Source organism: Ursus arctos, unplaced genomic scaffold (assembly GCF_023065955.2).
Source record: "Ursus arctos isolate Adak ecotype North America unplaced genomic scaffold, UrsArc2.0 scaffold_1, whole genome shotgun sequence".
Lineage (NCBI taxonomy): Eukaryota > Metazoa > Chordata > Mammalia > Carnivora > Ursidae > Ursus > Ursus arctos.
The window spans coordinates 78,055,959-78,076,177 of record NW_026622763.1 but is presented as its reverse complement, the minus strand read 5'-3'; the positions used below and the strand labels follow the sequence as shown (position 1 = coordinate 78,076,177).

Genomic DNA, 20,219 nt, shown 5'->3' with positions numbered 1-20,219 from the left:
AAAAAAGCCCAGCTTAATGTATTATTCAATGAACCATCAATGGATATCCCTGGCTTATGATCATTTCCTGAAGGGGGAAATGTAACATGTTTCTGAGGTGGCTTTAAAACCAAAGGCATAATATCTGTTGTTATATATGACAAAAACTGGTCAATTAACCCCATTTATCTTATACACACAGGACTACAGAAGAAATTCTCATACAAAAGCAGTGATCAATTTGCTGCTTAACAAAAACTGTATTTAATCTCTTTCTCACTCAAATTGACAAGACTAAATTCTAATCAGACTATGAAGTGAGAATTACAAATCAACTGAAGAAAGTAACATCATTTTTTTATTTGATTTAAACCCATCTTCATATACAAAGCTAATGTATTATGTACAAAATAAATGTACACTCTGAAAAACTATTAGAATACAAATTTCCAAAGGACTAAAAAAAGTGCAAAATTCTCAATTATCTTCAATCATGCTATACAGAAACAAATCAAATATTAGCGCATATACACACACTGAAAAATTTTAAAACACTCAATGTAACAAAACAAAACACATCTTATATATTTAATCTTAAAAAGATGAGGAAGGAAAGAATGTATTGCACCAAATTAACAGTAACTTCATTATAATGAGAAGACTAATCAAAATTATTTACACATCTTTATTAAATCTAAAATTTTCTCAACTTTAAGACCATTTTTTTGGCATACAAATATTCATTGAGTCACAGTTTGCACAGTCAATAATTAGATATAAATAAGGCTTAATATTTTCTTTTTCATGGTCAATTCCAGTAGAATAAATGAAAAGGAACATTTTATGATAACTACACAACTTTTTGAATTCCTTAAATATTTAAGTAGCAGCACAATTTGCAAGTATTTTTTTTTTGAATGAGTAATTCTCAATTTTCAGCTATCCTCCTCTGACTATGTGCATTCACATGCATTCAAGTCACTGTCACCCTCTATGATAACACTGAAATGTTCCTATTTAATCTGGGTCCCAGAAAAACTGACGTAAGAGACAAATCATATGTGTTTGATATTTTTCTGTCTTAGTGGATTTATTTCTATAGCAGTGCATCTGATAGAAAATGTCTAGCTAGAGGTCTCATTACTTTTTGCTAAGTTTTTTGCTCCAAGTATATAAAAGCAAATAACTGGGGGAAAGAAAGCCATACTCCTGAGGAGTTTCTGAAGAGAACAGACCATCCATACAGTTTTCTAACAATTTTTCTTACCTACAGCTAATTATAAAATAAACAGTATCCACAAATATTTTTGGTGATAGTATTTTTGAATCACAGAGAGCAGTAAAGTGCTAGAAAAGGAAAAAAAAAAAGTCTAAAATGTACAAGATCTTTGACAGCAAGATCTACTGTAATATGTCATAATTTTAGAAGGTAGAAACTATGATAAATACTTTTAAAAGCAATCAAAATCCCAAAGGAAGAAATAGAGTTATTTTCTTTAATCCCTATGTAAGAAATTAAGAGGTTGAATTTTTTCAGTTAGGTCTGACAACTGGTATCTCCTTACCAGAACCACTTCTAAAGTGTTTATTGATTAATATAATTTTAACATTCTGAAGAGCAAAATAATGCCAATCACAGTAAGTTTTTTCCTTCAAAATGCAAGATGGGCATTTGTTGAATTTATAGGTTAAGCCCACTAAATCTTAAAACACATTGCTTGGATAGTGTGGGAAATGTTTCCAAGGGAAGGAACATCAAAAATAGCATTTTAACATGAACTAGTTAGTACCCTGGCTACCAGAGAACCTCTGGTTTCAATACCTGTCATTTTGATATATATTATTACCAAAATAAAATTTTAAAAGGTCCAATTGGAATAAGACTTCTTAAAAAGTTTATATTTTAATCAAAAAATATAATTCTATTTTTCAACCCTACCTAAATCCTAACTTTATTCTTTTTTTTTTTTTAAAGATTTTATTTATTTATTTGACAGAGAGAGAGAGAGACAGCGAGAGAGGGAACACAAGCAGGGGGAGTGGGAGAGGAAGAAGCAGGCTCCCAGCGGAGAAGCCTGAAGTGGGGCTCGATCCCACAATGCTGGGATCACGCCCTGAGCCGGAGGCAGACGCTTAACGACTGCATGCCCCAGGCGCCCCCCCAACTTTATTCTTAAATTACAGTGCTACATTGTAATATCACAAATAGCTAATCATTTTGTACATTCAAAAATAGGTATAAATTTTAAATGAGACAGCCTCATAAGTGGAAAAACACACAAAAACACACCCCAAACTCCACTAACAGTCAACTTTGAAAAATGAATGTGTAACTCAATGACAGAACTGTGCTGTTGTTATTGTTATTATGGTAATATTTGCAAAGTAAGTTTCCAAAGAAACATTAAAACTATGCCACAGAAAACAAATGTTAGATTAGTGACTTTCTATTTGTTCCTTTCCCTTGAATTTTCAGTTTATAAGATTATAGGCATTAAGACAAAAGTAGATACAGTTGTATCTCTGTCCTTTTATTTTTCACTACAGCCATTAGCTTCATAGGTCCAAATCCTATAAAGTGTTTAGAAATCACCCATATGTGACAAATGCCAGTGAGATCATCTAAGATATGTCTGATGAATTACACAATCTAGCCAAAAAAGTATATGATAATACAGCTACTTTTAGACAGGGTTCTTATACTGAAGAAAATCATGTAACTCCTATATCTAGGATGGTTTTATATTGTTAACGTAGAAAATTGTATCATTTCCAAAACAGGCCTAAATATCTTAAATGTTAATGCTTTATTCTCTGTAATACTAGGACTTTTTAGATGAAAAAATTAAAGATTATTTCCATACTGAGAAGCCATCAGAAATACTTAGGGAATATAGGGAATATATCCAATGCTTTTTAATTAGAAAAATTCTATTGATTATTACCTTCAAGGTTATGAGAGATCTAATTCTATTTTTAAACCTAGCATTTTGTAACTCATGCTTTTTATTAATACTTTAACATGTTACCTAATTCAAATATGCAAAATATTCACTGAGAGTCACTAGGAACTAATAAAATCAGACACTTTTTTGGAAACAAATGTTGGTTGTAATATTCAAATGTGAAAAGTCTGAACAAAGAATAATGATGCAACTGAAAAGGAAATCTGGTTGTTTCACTGCCAAGCAAAACAAAGATAAGAAAGCCATTCCAGGCAAATTTTAGAAAAATGTCTCCAAGGATAATGTGGATAAGCAATCTGATTTATAAAAGTGAATGGATATAATTTCTATAATGGAAAATATTTTAAGACTTAACATAAGAATCCCGAGACGTAATTTTTTTTATACTAAGTAAAGAGATTCAGAAAGTCCAGAGTAGTGCCTAGACTTCTGTATATTTACAGAACTTCCCGGACAAGTTTGATCTGCGATCTCACTTAAGGAAACACTGGCTTAGAAAATGCTAGATTCAAATTACAGAAGTCGTGGCCAACATTTTAATAATATTGAAATGGTGACTGATAAACACCATATTGTTGTTGGAATAACGTCATCAGAAAAAGCACCACCAGGACTCCGATATAGGAAAGCTCTTCAAAACAATGTTCTGGATGTGGTCAAATTTAAAGCAAAGCAAATGTTGGGTATATATACTAAATGAATTAGGCAAAAAGAATACTGAGAATGGATATTTGTTGGGAATGATAAAAATATTTAAGATTGGCCACTTATTGGGAAAGAACAGTCAGCTGATGAAAGGAACAGTAATTAGGACAAGCTAGGAATCTGGGTGATAGAGGAAAACAACAGATTAGATTTAGAAAAGAATGTATTTCATTCTATCAGTCAAAAATTTTATCCCGCAGACAGGTTTAAGAACTTATTTATGGAAGTCAAGTGTACTGATGTATTTGAAGAGACCAACCTTCACACACACTCTATGATAGTACGTGTTATATATATTATTTAATATTTATATTTAATATAGTTCATGCACTTACATCTTTTCATTGAAAAGGTGATAAAGACAATGCTACTCATTTTATAAATGTAAATATATAAAAGGAGCTAACCTCTTTAAATTTAACTGAAAGATTTCCATTAGTGATTTCTTCAGTAACAACAATAAAAATATACTTAAAGGCAAAGGCCATGTGTCTATCATCATTAAATAAAAATCTGGTATTCGAACTAAAATTTTCTCTGCCTGCTCTTATTCAAGTAAAATATAAACAATCTTAGGTTAAGTTCAACTTTCAGATCTAAATTCTAATTAATTATGAGGGTACACTTACTCCTTCAGATGCATAATTAATTTTCAATACCAGTTCTTTAAGGATAATTGTTATATGCCTTACATAGAGGAAAAAAGGAAGCCTCACTGACATTCCTTGCTAACGACATGAATACCTGGCATTTTCTCTCCTACAAAAAGGATGTGACCTAAAAAAAAGCACTGTGACCTAATGGGAACTAATAGAAACTTATTAATAGCTGACACGAGCTTCACAGGCTTAAAAGATTTAAAGCCAACTGGACAAGCTTTATTTTTATATACTTTTCTAATTTCCATGCCCTGATCTACTTTTTCTTCTCTACTCCAATTTTATCTAAGCATAACACAACACTGACTGCAGAGTTGAAAAACTGGTTCCTTATTCTCTAAATGAACACAGCTATTCTATGTTTTAATATTTGAGACCTCACTTTCTAACAGCAAAATCATTATCCTAGTATAAATCTCTCCCCATCACCAGGATGCTGAGATTTTTTATTTCCATCATTACCAGTGTCAAGAAACAAAAGCAGATGAAAATTTCTTTAGACAACAAACTTCATAGCAGCCACGTTGAGATAGTATACTGATCAACTGAAATCATCTATTATTCCATTCTAATTGTTCATTGTTCATTTCTCCTATTATATAAATAGAAACATCTTCTGCAGATAACATCAAAATACACCAGAATCCCCCAAAGTATATCTTTCCAGTGATTTTATGTAGTTATTTTTAATTCAGTGGGCTACACTGTTTAAAAGAGGTTTACATTTTTCAGCTAATGGTTCTACTGTATTTGCTTACTTTAACAGATAAACTCAAGTTCCATTCCTCTAGACTACTGCTAGTATTCTCAGATTTTCCTAAAAATCTTACATTTTTGGTTTTTATTTTTTGGAAAAAGTAATATAAGGAAGAATTCCACACTCTGAACATCTACTGTTAGTCTAGGTAGGATATTGATTTTACTGTGAACAAAGGGTCTTCTATTTGTGCTACAAAATGAATGCTGCTTGTTCGGTTCTTCCATCTAAAAAGCAGCAAAGTAAAACAGCATAAATTTAGGAATTTTGCCCTGATAAATTAAACTTCTTTGTAATTTGTAAGCATCCATCCAAAATAATTCTAAAACCAATATTAAGTAATAAAGAAGGCATCATTATACCAAAATCTCTGGATAAGTAAGAAAAAGAAAAATTCCCAAAATTTTGATTCAGAAAAGTTTTTTAAAAAATCAACATTTAAAATACCAAAAGTCAATCATGTTGGTTCTGATGACTTGAAACCTCCTCAAAAATATAAGAAATAGAAATAGAATTAAATAAATAGAAGCAACAAATCTCAATAAATCATAATTATCTCTATTGACTTGTTTTGAGACATTTCTATCACAGATTTCTGAAGTCCTTAAAAAGGAAACCTTCACATTTACATATGCTCTATTTTACACTTGCTGCACCAGTTTATTTCAGTGTTATTTACCTAAAACATAACTGTTTTTGTTTTTGTTTTACTAAACAAAACAGGGGATTTTAAATAATTGGAAAGAAAATTCTTCTATATGTTTTTATTAGTCCTGACTCAAACAGATCACATCTATTCAAAAAGCTTCCCTAAACAGAATCCTGTATTTCTCTCAGTTTTTTTTTACTCACTCATAGGTTTATAAAGAAAATGTTATTAGATACTGTGGACAACCAAAGAGAAGAATTACAATGGGAAAGTTTCTTAAAGATGCCACTGAGGAGACAACTAGATGTAAGGAAAACTATGATTTGCAGAATGAAAAGGAATATTATTATTTTATAAGAACTATTATTGTGAGAAGTCTTTTTTTTCCTTCTGATCACAGACCCCTTTATGAAAGCCAAATGCTCACTCCTGAAAAGGCAGTTTACACAGAATTTCCACACAATTTCAGGGGATTCATAAATTCCCCCAAACCCATGGAATCTCAGATTAAGGACACTTGTAGTTGTAAAAGCTCTCTGACCTAACTCAAAAGATGTCCTTATAAAAGCACTAGGTTTAACAATCTTTTTGAATTCCAAAATAAATCTATCAGCTTTTTATTTTAAAATATTGAACATTAAGCATATGTAATACTTAACTATGTATAATAAAATTAATTATAATCTTAAAAGTTATACATAACATGAAATAGAAATGTTTTTAAAAATTACTATATCTAAATGACAAATTTAAGTGATGCATATCTTCTCAATTCATTTATCAACCACATGGAAGTTGTAGGTAAAAATGTTAATGTATTTGGGTATCACTGCTAACACTTCTAATTATAGGGAAAGACACAGTATTTGCTTAGTAAAGAATAAGCCAAGAAATTTTCAACTTTGCAGATATAAATTGTGCTACAAATGCTACTTAAAGGGTCCATCTGTCAAAAATCATAATCAGCATTTTTCCTTAATTATACTAATGAAATACATCTGCAAAATATACCTCTGGTTTCTCTTATTCCTACTTAACCCTTATTATTTAAGCATAATAATATATTTCACTAAGTTCTCATTAGTTATATGCTAAGTAGTAGTGGAATGACCCAATGTACCGGTTTCAACTGTCTTATACTCAACTTATCATGAAAACCTGGAATTTACACTGAGTTTTGAAAATCCAAGTGTGCAAAAGATGCCTTTAAAATATTACCCCAATCAGAAGTTCCATAAATAAACTGATGTATTTTTAAATATGGTGGTCAGTAAACAGGAAAACGATTAAAGAATACATTAAAAGCCATGTCTCTCAACTGTCCCATCATCTGTACTCTTCTTAGAAATACTTTAAATTTTGCTGTTTAGAATAATAATGGGATTATATCCAACTTCTTCAGTTTTCAAAATTTTTTCCCCCAATGGATCTAATGAACTTTAGGAATGAACCACAAATCTAATTCAACTGTATTTTCTCAAATCCACCTTGGTTTAGATCAAGAATTAGTCAATAAGACTAGATTCAATGTTAACCAGAAATTTTTAAAGAGGATAATAATACAACCTATGTCTTTATACATACATAGCATACTGAATTTTGGTAATCCCTAAATGATTTTCAGGGATAAAAGCCCTGCTGTATTTCAGATAGTTGAGAGATGTGGTTAAAGTGACAAAGCAATAAATCAAGTTTCATTTATCCATGACAGAAGATGGAAATAGTAATCACTTGGAATCTTGAGTATTATATTCAGTTTCTCCAGCTGAAATCTGGCTGAGTCGCTTGCTAGATCCCCACAATTTTCGAGAAAGCTGACCTGAACGCATCTGTTTAAAGTAATCCAGAGAAATGAAGAATAGATGTTATTAAGGAAAAAAGAAAGAAAAAAAAAAAGAGTGAGTGAAATTGATATACAAGACACTGATTCTATAGAATGCAGAATATAAGTTGTTAGCAGAATAATTAACATTTTAGTGATTCTTGATTAATAATAATTAAGGAAAGGCTTCTCTACATTGGTTGTCTTTCAGTTGAGAAAGGTCTAATGCCATGTGTTAATTTTAAAATTAAATGCCCCAGTTTGTCCAAATTACCAGAGTCCCTTTCTTTATAAATTAACAAAACTGGGTGTTACGTGTAACTAATGAATCGTTGAACACTACATCAAAAACTAATGATGTACTATATGTTGGCTAACTGAACATAATAAAAAAATAAAAATAAATTAACAAAAATATATTATACTTCATTAAAATAATCTTCTGAAATTGTATTTTAGCTAATAAGACACATAAGTTTGAGGATTTTCTCCTCTTGTATTTAAAATAATATTAATGCTTATCAAAAGGATAAGAAGAAAGTAAAATACCGTTCTGATGAAAATAATTTTAGGATATTTTGATATAAAAATTCTAATAATATTTAACAGAATGATAAAATTTAATTTAGAAAACAAGAATAGCATAAGTTCTCTGAAGGTTTTTTGCCCACCATTAAATTTATACCACCTACCACACTTATCAGCATATAATAATTATTAATTAAATTGGATTAATAATCCAATTGGTGAATAAATGCCCCTCTAAAAGTGCTTATACTTCTAGATAGGGCAAAAAACAATCCATGTGGGAAACATTTCTCAGTCTAGGCATATAATTATGATGTCAGAATTACTTTCCCAAGTGCAATCTACTTTTTCATGGTGATTCGTCTGCCGCTCTTTTTCAATGGTTACCCTTCTCTAGGGTACATTTATTGAAGGGATAAAAAAGCCTCATGCAAAGACACTTTGGCATGCTTGTTTTGCATTTTCATTTCCAGATGTATTTCCGGAAACATTATTTCCATTAATCTATTACTACTTATTTATCTACTTATATCTACTTATAAATACCATCTTATTTATAAAAACAAATTTTGTACTGAGAATGTAATGTATAAAACCGATACATGACTTAAAATACACATTAATCAAGATTTTGATCTTTTAGATAAATTTAGATCTTGAAATAAAAATCTTTTCATACCTAAATCTTGATTTAATTTTGATACTGTCATATACAATTATATTTTAATTATGCAAGATTTTAAGTATTCGATTATATACTAAAGTAGATTCATATTTCAGCTGATAGATCCAAAGGTGTAAAATGATAAATACTTTTATTCAAAATCTACACACAATTCAGATTCCATGTGCTGTAGACTACATAAATCTTTCAATGAAGACAAAAAACTTACTTAGTAAATAGTACAAAATATTGATTAAGGCCTATGAAATGAAGCTGTTCAGGAATTTTTTCAATTTTTTGAAGAAAATGTGTGCACATAATGGTCACTTTATTTTTTAAAAAAATCAGTAAAATAAAAAATTGCAACATATTCACTCACTGAGAAAAAAACGCTTAAAATGTTTTAAATATAAGTGAAATACCAAGATATGGACTTGCTGACATTGTCTGGGGGACTGTTACACTAAAGGTAAATGTCACAGTCACTTTAATAAGACCTCTCTTTTGTTATAATAATATCTTGAAAAAGAGTATAAGAACTAATGAAATCTTAAAATATATATAAAACAAAAAGGTCCCTATGATCCATGGTAGATTTATTAAAACCAGTGACAGTGTGTTATTCACTAATGTCTTCTTTTGAAACGATTCCAGCAGTTGCCATATTTTAGATTTCCCAGAAAAGACTGATGGTATCAATATAAATTTATAATGCTTAATTTGACTCTATGTAATAAATTTTCTAGAAGAATCAGTAAATTACTTGGAATATAGCCACTAAGTTTTCTAAGGAAAAATATCAGATTTATGGTATCTGGATATTCAGTAATTGATAAACCATTGGCAAATCTACAGTAAGTACAGGAAATTCATTGAGAATTAGCATATTTGTTCTGCTAATTCTGGTATTCTTGTTGAAAGTAAAGTACATAGTTTTATTATTTGAGTCTGTATTTCATTTTTTATAAAGGTTTTTATGTATTAAAAATCCAAGTAGTGTCTTGAATCTAGATTTGGAAAGACAGATTAATAACTTTCTTATTCATATAGTGATAGAAACTGACAAATGTGTGCTTTCAATTGTATCATAATATAAACATCACTCTTGAATACTAGCTTTATCCCCTTTTCATTTACTGCCCTTTGAAAAATCAAATTTGGTTTTTAATTTGTTCATCCATAATGGAGACTTCTGATTCAGCTGGAACAAAGGAGAACCAAAGGAATCCCCAATAGTATGAGAAAAGAAGTTCTTGATGCTATGTTTTACCTCAGCTGGCTTGCCAACACCCACTACAATCAATTTACCATCTTCTAATCCTACAAGAATATGGCTGTATTCTTTGGTTACACAAACACAGTGGATAGGCATTCGCATGGCTAATGGGTTCATGCTGAGATTCAAACTAGAAGAGAAATAAAACACACACACATAATTACATGGTTACATAATAGATTCAAAGAACTTTATACCTGGAAGATAACCTAATGATCATCTGATTCTGCATTCTAATTTTACAGATGTGTAACTCAGATTCAGAAAGCCTGAATGGCTCATGCAAGGGCCCACATTATAGCATTACTTAAAATATATACTATATATTTTTTTCTATTCTCAACATCTGTTTTTCTTCTAACCATATATATCATCTCTCACTAAATGATTTTTACCTTGTTGATTAAAGAGTGAAAGTAGGATAAAAAGGGCAAAAGTTCAAAAAGTGTTTGTGTGTGTGCTGGGGGGGTACGGTTGAAGAAACTGTTCTTTTTGCCTTGTCTTAGAAGATGTAATATATAAACATATAATATAAAACAGTAAAATAATATATAATATTTAAAAACATAATACTCAATTATGGAAAGTGTCCATGGCTTTTAGGATTAGAGAATGAAGAATCCTCTGATGTACATACTATGTTTAGACTAACCTGCTAAAAGATCTCATTCATTTTTCTGATTTGGGATTCTTTTTTTTTCTCACCACTGATCTGGGATTCTCTTAATACCGTAAAAGAAAATGTTGGAAACATATGATTCAAATAGGGACTCAGTGCTTTACTGCTGGAGAAAGAATGACAAAAATGGGAAGATTTTCAAAATTTCAAAATTTTGAAATCTCAGATTTCAAAAATGAGAAGAATCACAGAAGTGATTGATATGAATGTAGTAAGAGAGAACACCCTGGGATCAGGAAATGATTTATAAGAAAGGTTTGGGAGGGGCCAAGATAGTCTCAGGAATATAAATATAAGCCATAATAATTTTTTTAAAATGGAAGAAAAGAATGTATTTGGGCATACAAGAAATAATAGTGCTTTGTGTATGTAAGTTAGTAAACATGAAGAATATAAAACTTAAAAACATATCCACTATTTAAACATCCTTTTCCTTCATTGGTTTAAATAACAAGACTCCCTACCAATTTTACACATACATATACACAATCATGAACAGAAAAATTAGCCTTAAAAATACTTTAGTTTGTTTTACCACAATTAAAAAAAAATTTAAGCCCTAACTATAGTTTGTAAAAATTCAAACTATAATTGAACAAATTTCCAAATCCCTAATCCAGGCTTGGCACCATGAAAATTATTTTTCTAGCTATTTTTTTAAATTTCACTGTGGTAAAATACACATAACATTAAATTTCCTACATTTTAAAAATGTACATCTATATTTCATTTACTAAACCAGAAATACTTTAGCTTCCCCAACTTTTTTCAGAGTTGCTAAAAATGACATTTTCATAATAAATGAAAACCAAAAGATTAGAAATCTTTGATTGCTGATTTCCACTCTAGGCTGAAAGTATTACCACCTTTTATTTTTTTCTTTAAATATTTTATTGTTAAGTAAGCATGGGGTTCGAACCCACAACTGCAAGATCAAGAGTTGCATGCTCCACCAAATGAGCCAGTGAGGTGCCCCTATTACCATCTTTACTTAAGTGAGACTTCAATGATTCTTACTATTTACCTGTGGAGATCTCTTATGGACAGGAAGCCTTGTAAGCTGCCCGTGATAATATATTCTCCAGTGATACATATATCTGATACTTGTTCTGTCAGGACTTGGGACCCTAGATACTTGCCATTTACAGAAAACAGATGTAATGCATTCTTATCCTGTAAAGATTAGATGAAGAAAATTTAATGATCTCAAATGAAAATGGAGTTTGAATACTGACAGTTAAAACTGTGACTATAACAGAATGACTATGGATTTAAAATTTTGGAATAAACATATGTTAAAGAGAAAGTGTGTAGACAGTATTGTTAAAGTGACTTTAAATGAGAAGTATATATTTTAAGAAAATATTTAAATAAATAATTGCCTAGTAAATAAACATTAAACAGGGACTCTGACCCCAAAAGAATTAAAATCTCATCCAGTCTAAAAAACCGCACAATATATATTTTTAAACCCAAAATTCTTAACACAAAACAAAATCTTAACTTTTTTTAAAGTTACAGGTTTTTTTTTTAAAATTTTTATTTTAAGTTATCTCTACACTCAATGTGGGGCTTGAACTCATAACTCTGAGATCAAGAGTCTCAGGCTCTACCAACTGAGTGAGCCAGGCACCCGAAGATAGTGTTAAACATATTTATATTTACTTATTTATTTTTTTTGAGAGAGAAAGAGCACACGTGCACATGCACACCCAAGCAGGGAAGGGGCAGAGGGAGAGAGAGAAAGAATCCTAAGCAGACTCCCCACTCAGTGGGGAGTCCAACGTAGGGTTCAATCCCACGACCCTGAGATCATGACCTGAGCTGAAATCAGATGAGTTGGATGCTTAAGAGTCGAATGCTTAACCGACTGAGCTACCCAGGGCCCCCGATTCTCTATTATTTTTTTAAATTTATTTTTTTAAAGATTTTATTTATTTGAAAGAGAGGGAGACAGAGGGAGCATAAGCCAGGTGAGGGGCAGAGGGAGAGGGACAGACAGACTTCCTGCTGAGCAGGGAGCCCAACTTGGGGCTCAATCCCAGAACCCCAGGATCATGATCTTAACCGACAGAGGCACCCAGGCACCCCATTGATTCTCTAATTTTTAAAAAGCTTTATCATGGAAAGAAAAAGAACATAATTCATGGCTTGTTTATTTATACCCAGCCTGTACAAAATGAATTTAATTTGGTTATAATTTCCACTTAAGCTTCTGAAGTCCCACATAACCAGAAATTCTTTTTGAAATCATGTATTAAATAGGTCGATAGAAATCCCTAAAACAGAATGTAAACATGAGGCCAAGACTGTGATAGGGGTCCATCTAATGGAAAAGAATGAACAAATTGAAAGATAAAAGGAAAATATCCTTTTCAAAATACGGTGTTCTTCATCAAAATGCTTCATACATACAGTATAATATGGAAAGGAAAAGACAGGCTTATAGATAGGCTAGCCCTACTGCAAGTAACTGTTATATACCTTGAGATTGGTCTTTTCTTCAATGCTGGAATAGATGACAATATGTCCTTCCCAAGATATAGCCAAATTAGGAACAGTCAGGAGCAGAGAACTCTCACAAGGTGGCCGTAAAGTCCTCATGTATTGACCTTTCTGAATGGTATGTATAATCACAGTGCCATCCTACACACAGAAAATATTAGAATATGAAAATAAGCCAGGTAAATACAGGAAAGGAACTCAGAAAATAATTATTCTACCAAGGATACGTGTATCTTAGAAGAAATTCCAATCTTAAAATTTGAAATAGTATTTTATTTTTATTTTTTTTTAAAGATCTCATCTATATTTGTCAGAGGAGAGAGAGAGAGCACAAGCAGGGGGAGTGGTAGGCAGAGGATGAAGCAGGCTTCCCGCTGAGCAAGGAGCCCTGATGTGGGACTTGATTCCAGGACCCCAGGATCATGACCTGAGCCAAAGGCAGACGCTTAACTGACTGAGCCACCCAGGCATCCCTTGAAATAATATTTTATTTCATAAGATGCCCTCTTTCCTTAACTAATAAGGAATACCAAAACAGAATCCAGTCTCTAAGTTTCTTCTTTCTGTTATGCTACTTCTGCAAAGTCCTACACAAACAATAAAGAATTCCTATACTTTTATCAATCCCCCTAGAAAATCTACCAATTTTAACATATGTGACTCCAAAGCAAGCATGAAAGTATTTAAATACTGCTTCTCAATTTGTAGGAAAAATTAGCGTTTTAAAAAATATTTAATTATCTATGGGGGGGGCAGAGGGGCAGTGGGAGATGGAGAGAGAGAATCTCAAGCAGACTCCCTGCTCAGCATGGAGCCCAAGGTGGGACTCGATCTCATGACCCTGAGATCACGACCTGACCCGAAATCAAGAGTTGGATGCTTAACCAACTGAGCCACCCAGGCGCCCTGAAAAAAATTAGCATTTCTTAAAGGTGAAATCTTACCCTTGATCCCGACACTGCCATGTCTAGTTCAGTGCTGATGCCGACACTCAATACCTCATCAGTGTGTCCATATAGAATCTGAAAAGGTTTAGATGCTAAGCCCACAGGAACACCTCCCTAATGTTAAAAGAGAAGCAAAGGTTAATTTCTGGTAGATTATTTTCTACAAAAAGGTTTATACTATATTTAAATTGTCTAATCACAAAGTAACATTGCAACTAGTTCTTACCACAACATCTATTCATAAAGGGACTCATTCATGTGTTCCTCCTTGGATTCTCAAATTATTCTCAGTCTTTTGAAGCTCTAAAACTTAATCTGAATAGTTCCAAAGTTGACTGCTTTGGATTAATTCTAACAGGTATATTATTTGCCCTTTCCATCTACAGATTTGCTCTTCCTTTACTACAAATAAACTTCATATTCTTTCTCTGAATACTTTTCTTTCTTTCTTTTTTTGGTTGACATAAAATGTCAGGTAGACAACAATTCTATAATTTATGCAATGCTGACCATGGTAAGTGTAGTTATCATCTGTTGCCTTACAATGTCATTAAAATTAGCTCTGTTCCCTATGCTGTATCTCTGTGACTTATTTTATAGAATTTAATTATTTTAAAACTTTATTTCATATTAATAATTTGATATTCAGCCACATCAAGTCTGTTGCTTGCTGTTTCTACTTTTGAGTTTACTTATTATATTTGTAATGGTATTGGTTTTAATGTTGGTTTGATTCTTCTGCAATCATCCTTTTCATCTTATTTTAAGATTTATTTATTTTTATTTTGGAGAGAAAGAGAGCACACATGCATGAGGGAGCCGGGGTGGGGGGGAGGGCAGAAGGAGAGGGAGAGAAGCAGACTCCCCACTGAGCGTGGATCTGGATGCAAGGCTCCATCCCACAACTCAGAGCCCATGACCTGAGCCGAAATCAAGAGTCAGTCCCTCGGCTGAATGAACCACCCAAGTGTCAATCCTTTTCATCTTTATTTTATTTTATTTTATTTTATTTTATTTTATTTTATTTTATTTATTTGAGAGAGAGTGAGAGAGTGAGCATGAGCAGGGGCAGTGGGAGAGGGAGAAGCAGACTCCCCACTGAGCAGGGATCCTGATGTCGGACTCGATCCCAGGACCCTGAGATCATGACCTGAGCTGAAGGCAGATGCTAAACTGACTGAGCCACCCAGGTGCTCCTCTTTTTCATCTTATTATGCCACTGTATAATTTCATCTTTGAGGTCCTTCCTGTTTTACTGAATTGATATTCTTATGTTCTTCTGATGGCAAAATTTTATTGCAGGGAATCTCTCTACACTTGAGTTGTTGTCTTCACCTGTTTTTAGCATGTTTTGTTTATACATTACTTTCTATGATATAGAATGAGTAGTTGCCACGATATTTGTTTTATAATTATCCTAGATAACTTTAGATAGGTAGATAACTTTTACCTGTGCTATATGATGTGGATGAATTCCCAACAATACTCTTATCTGGGACACCTTTGTCTTCCTCTAAGATTGTCAGTCTAAATGCTTAGTGCACTCTAATTTTTAAAAATCAGGTAATGCCTATTATTAAGTATTTCAAATTACAGAGAAAGATGGACCCTTCTCAAAATCATTTTATAAAGTTTGCAAGTCTCAACAGTAAATATGGCAAAGACAGAACAAATACAGATTTATTTCACATATGAGTAGAGAAATAAGTACTAGCAAATACAATTTTGTAGTAAAATATAATATGCTGTGAATTATATGGCTTTATTACAGGAATTCAAGACTGGTTCAAACCTAGGAGACTTTTCAATGTAATAGATTACATTAAGAAAAAGAGAAAAACTACAAATAAAAAAAAAGGAAGAGAAACTGAAAAATATCTGAAAAGGACATTATGAGAACTACTGACAAAATCAGAACATGAAATGTGGATTATATAATTTGTATTGCATATTGTATAAATGTTAAGTGCTCTCATTTTGATAACTGAACTGTGGTTATATATAAAAAAGACTTATTCTTAGAAAATACACACTGAAGTCTTTAGGGATAAAGGAACATAGTATCTACAACTTGTTTCTGACGATTTTATTTTTAAGTAATCTATACCTAAAGTGGGGCTCCAACTCACAACCCTGAGATCAAGAGTTGCACGCTCTACTGACTGGGCCAGCCAGGTGCCCCTACATCTTTTAAATTGTTCAAAAAAAAAAAAAAAAAAAGATGCTGTGAGAAAGACATTAGAAGACACTAATAAGACAAATGCAAAACTGTACTTTTTTTGTACTGAAATTTTACTAAAAAGCTACCAAATAAAAGAAGAAAAATGGAAGAAATATAAAATATAAATATAAAATATTTATAAATATAAATATAAAAAAACACTTAATATAAAAAAACACAACCCAACAATGTACAGTGAAGTACAACAGCAAATGCTACACTAAATGGCACAACAATGAAGTCACTTTAATCAAAATCAGACATAAGACAGGGATGCTCACTATAATTTTTTTACCCTATTGCATTAGCTAATAATATAACAAGATAAGAAAATGAAATCATTACTATACTGGAAAAGATAAAGAAATCCACCTTTATTTTCATCATAAGACTGTATATCTATTTTCAGAAAATCTAAGAAATACTAATAATTATAAAAACTGGATAAGAAGATTTGGTAAACCAATTAGACAGCTGTATAGAAATCAATAGTTTTTTTATAGTAACCATAATCAATTACAAGTAAAGGTGATTTTTAAAAATCCCATCAAAATAGTAATAAGATTATGATAATTAGAAATAGACTTTATAAAAAAGTACAGAACCTAATAGAAAAAAATTACTAAAAGATTTTATTGAAGAACATTAAAAAAAGAACAAAATATGGAAAGACATTTTCTATTTCTGGAAAGGCATGATTATAAAACTGTCAACCCATACCAAATTAACATATAAATTAAATATAATTTCATCGAGACTAAAATAGAGTTTTTTGAGGAAGATATGGTTAAAATATTTTTAAATGTTCAGATGGAAAAATAAATACTAACGTAAAATATCTGAGAACATTTTTTGTAAGGCAACACAATGAGAAATTAGTTTTACCAAATATTAAACTACACTAAAATCAAAACATTTTGGTGTTGCCATAGAAATAGGTAAGCGTAAAAATATGGGGAACCCAGAAAAGATCCAATTCAGTGGGTAATCATTTATGCTGGCATAAAGGACTTTCCACCCAGAAGTAAACAAAACCATATATTTTAATATTCTATATTATTATAAAATATATATTATATACTCTCCCTATATTCTATCATATATATCTACATAGTATATATCTAATACTCTTATTCTATATTAAAAATTATAGAAAAATTAATTACCAATGGATTAAAGATTAAAATGTAAAAAAATAAAGCAAGAAAAATATTACAAGAAAATTTTTAGGTAATTATTTTAATACATTTGGAGAAGAAAGCCTGTTAAACAAAGTTGAAAACCTAAAAGCCATAAATAAAAAAGACACTTCCTTGAAACAACATTATAATGAGAGTACAATATGGTTGATGAAAATGGTAAATCTATAATTTTTAGCAGTTCCACCAGAAAGGAAGACAATGTGTAACTACCTGTTGTGTTATTTGCCATATCATACATGTAGTGTCTCTGGAACCAGAAATCAAATATATTCCACAGTAATCTGTAGCTAAACAAGTCACAATATCTGTAAAAAAAAAAAAAAAAAAAGGAATTATTACAAAGAATGAAATGGTGTGGTTTTGCTGGAATAGAACTACAAGGGCAATTTTAGTTTATGTTCTATTATTAAATCAGTTATTTAGCAGGAGAAATATAAGAATGACAGTGGAAAAGCACTGGGAAAGGGTGACACAGGAAAGAAGCAGTATTTTTTTTTAAGATTTTATTTTTAGGGCACCTGGATGTAGACGCCCCAACTCTAGATTTTGGCTTGTGATCTCAGAGTTGTGAGATCAGGCTCTGAGTTGGGCTCTGTGTCAGCACGGGGGTCTGCCTGGAATTCTTTCTCTTTCTCTGCCCCTCCCCACTAAAATAAATAAATAAAATCTTTTAAAAAAATCTTAAAGTTTTTTTTCCTTAAAGATTTTACTTATTTATTTGAGAGAGAGAGAGCATCAGTGGGGCAGTGGGAGAGGGAGAAGCAGACTCACCCCAGTGAGCCCGATACAGGGCTTGATCCAGGGACTCCAGGATCATGACGTGAGCCAAAGGCAGACGCCCAGCCAACTGAGTCACCCAGGCGTCCCAAAGATTTTATTTTTAAGTAATCTCTACACCCAATGTAGGGCTCAAGCTTACAACCCCGAGATCAAGAATCACATGCTCCACCAACTGAGTGAGCCAAGCACCCCAGGAAAGCAGCAATATTAAACTCAAGTAGGAGAGCTTTTTTTGAGGCCACCCTGCTTTGAGAGTGAAGAGTACAAAGGGGACAAGGAAATGTCTATTGGAGTCCTGGCAGCGGGTTAGGTGGCTTGGAATGGATCTCCAGGAAGTTTTGACACGCTTCTCTAAGCTTTCTCACTCTCATTTCCACTCACGTTCTATTCCCATTAGGGACTGCAATCCTGTGGAATATGTGCCCCTAACCAAAACAGTACATACTACACTACAAATTCTCAATATGAAATACATTTTTTCTAAACCTTAAAAACCTGAGCTAAGTGGCACTTCAGGTGCCACCAGTGTAGAATTAGTAGCAGACTCCATTTCCCTTTCCCAATAGGTTTATTAGGGAAAAGTCTACACGATGGATATTTTGTTTTGTTTTTAGAGAGAGCGAGCATGGGGAGGAGAGGCACCAAGGGGGGGAGAGAGAGAGAGAATCTTAAACAGGTTCCATGCCCAGCGCAGAGCCCAGTGCAGAGCCCAACATGGGCCGATCTCACTACCCTGAGATCACGACCTAAGCTGAAATCAAGAGTTGGATGCTTAACCTACTGAGCCACCCAGGCATTCCCGCAATGTTTTATTCTTATATTGAAGACTGAAACACTAAGAAGCACCAAGTTAAACTACATTCAGTAATTTACCTCCCTCATGCTGTTAGCTAATAGGGCAGGTGATGTCTTATTCAACTATGGCAGATTTTTTTTTTTTACCATTTTCTCTTAAAATTCTTATTTGTATCAACCAATTTTTATTTATTTTTATTTCTTAAAGATTTATTTATTTTGAGAGAGAGGTGGGGTAGAGGGAGAGAGAGGGAGAGAGAATCTCAAGCAGACTCCCTGCTGAGTTGCGGAGCCAAACATGAGGGAGGCTCCATCCCACCACCCTGAGCTCATGACCTGAGCAGAAATCAAGAATTGGATGCTCAACTGACTGAGCCACCCAGGCACCTTGCATCACCAAATTTTTTAAAAAAGACTTAGCCTAACATCGTTCAGATACTATGAAACTCTATTTAATTTGTATGGTATTTAGTATACCCCAAACACATTAAATATTCTTAAAGAAAGCATGATGTTTATAACACTGCTCTCCCAAAAGTTTACTTAGCTTTGAAGGTAAATTTTAATGCTTTTTATAGGACCATGTACCACTTTTGTAGTTAGAAGAAACAGAGAAAACTTTTCTTTTTTGGGGAAAAAAAGTTAATACTTACCCATATGTCTGATATTGTGTGAAATAACTTTGCCTTTTGTAAGTGACATCACTTGAATGCTATTATCCCAGTGTCCAGCACTGAAAAGCAACTTTGCATCATGTGATACTACGAACAGCTTAGAAGTGATCTCCAGCCCTGGAGCAAAAGGACCATTCATACTACGCTGAGTTCTGTAAACACAATTAAATATTAGACTTTTCCTCAAAAGATCACTTAGACTGATATCAACTATTTTTTAAATCTCTCTGAAAAAGAAAGAAAAATAAATCTGTTCAACTGTTCAATTTGAAATGTCCATTAATGAATTATAATGACTTTTAGAAAACACATTAATATGTATTCATATTTTTCATTACATAAAAAGATACATAACAAATAGTCTCAAGGGTTAAGCTAAAGAATTTGAGACTGGTGAAGGTGTGGAAAAGG

The 20,219-nt window shown here is 32.2% G+C and overlaps 1 protein-coding gene across 6 annotated transcripts in view; it reads right to left on the bottom strand.

Moving 5' to 3' along the window:
- Window positions 1-315: 315 nt before the first annotated feature.
- NBEAL1 (neurobeachin like 1) overlaps window positions 316-20,219 on the bottom strand; it is a 190,214-nt gene continuing 170,310 nt past the window's right edge. For 4 of the 6 annotated variants that reach the window (XM_044381252.3, XM_057304148.1, XM_057304135.1 and 1 more), the window contains 6 exons: window positions 19,788-19,960; window positions 17,770-17,864; window positions 14,134-14,250; window positions 13,169-13,330; window positions 11,709-11,857; window positions 9,701-10,135 (listed from right to left, as the gene is read on the bottom strand). In XM_044381252.3, the coding sequence (XP_044237187.2) occupies window positions 9,859-10,135; window positions 11,709-11,857; window positions 13,169-13,330; window positions 14,134-14,250; window positions 17,770-17,864; window positions 19,788-19,960 (973 nt within the window). In that variant the 3' untranslated portion in view covers window positions 9,701-9,858. Of the gene's footprint in view, window positions 7,545-9,700; window positions 10,136-11,708; window positions 11,858-13,168; window positions 13,331-14,133; window positions 14,251-17,769; window positions 17,865-19,787; window positions 19,961-20,219 lie in introns of those variants that run through there. The other 2 variants (XM_057304138.1, XM_057304144.1) reach the window with 1 other exon arrangement.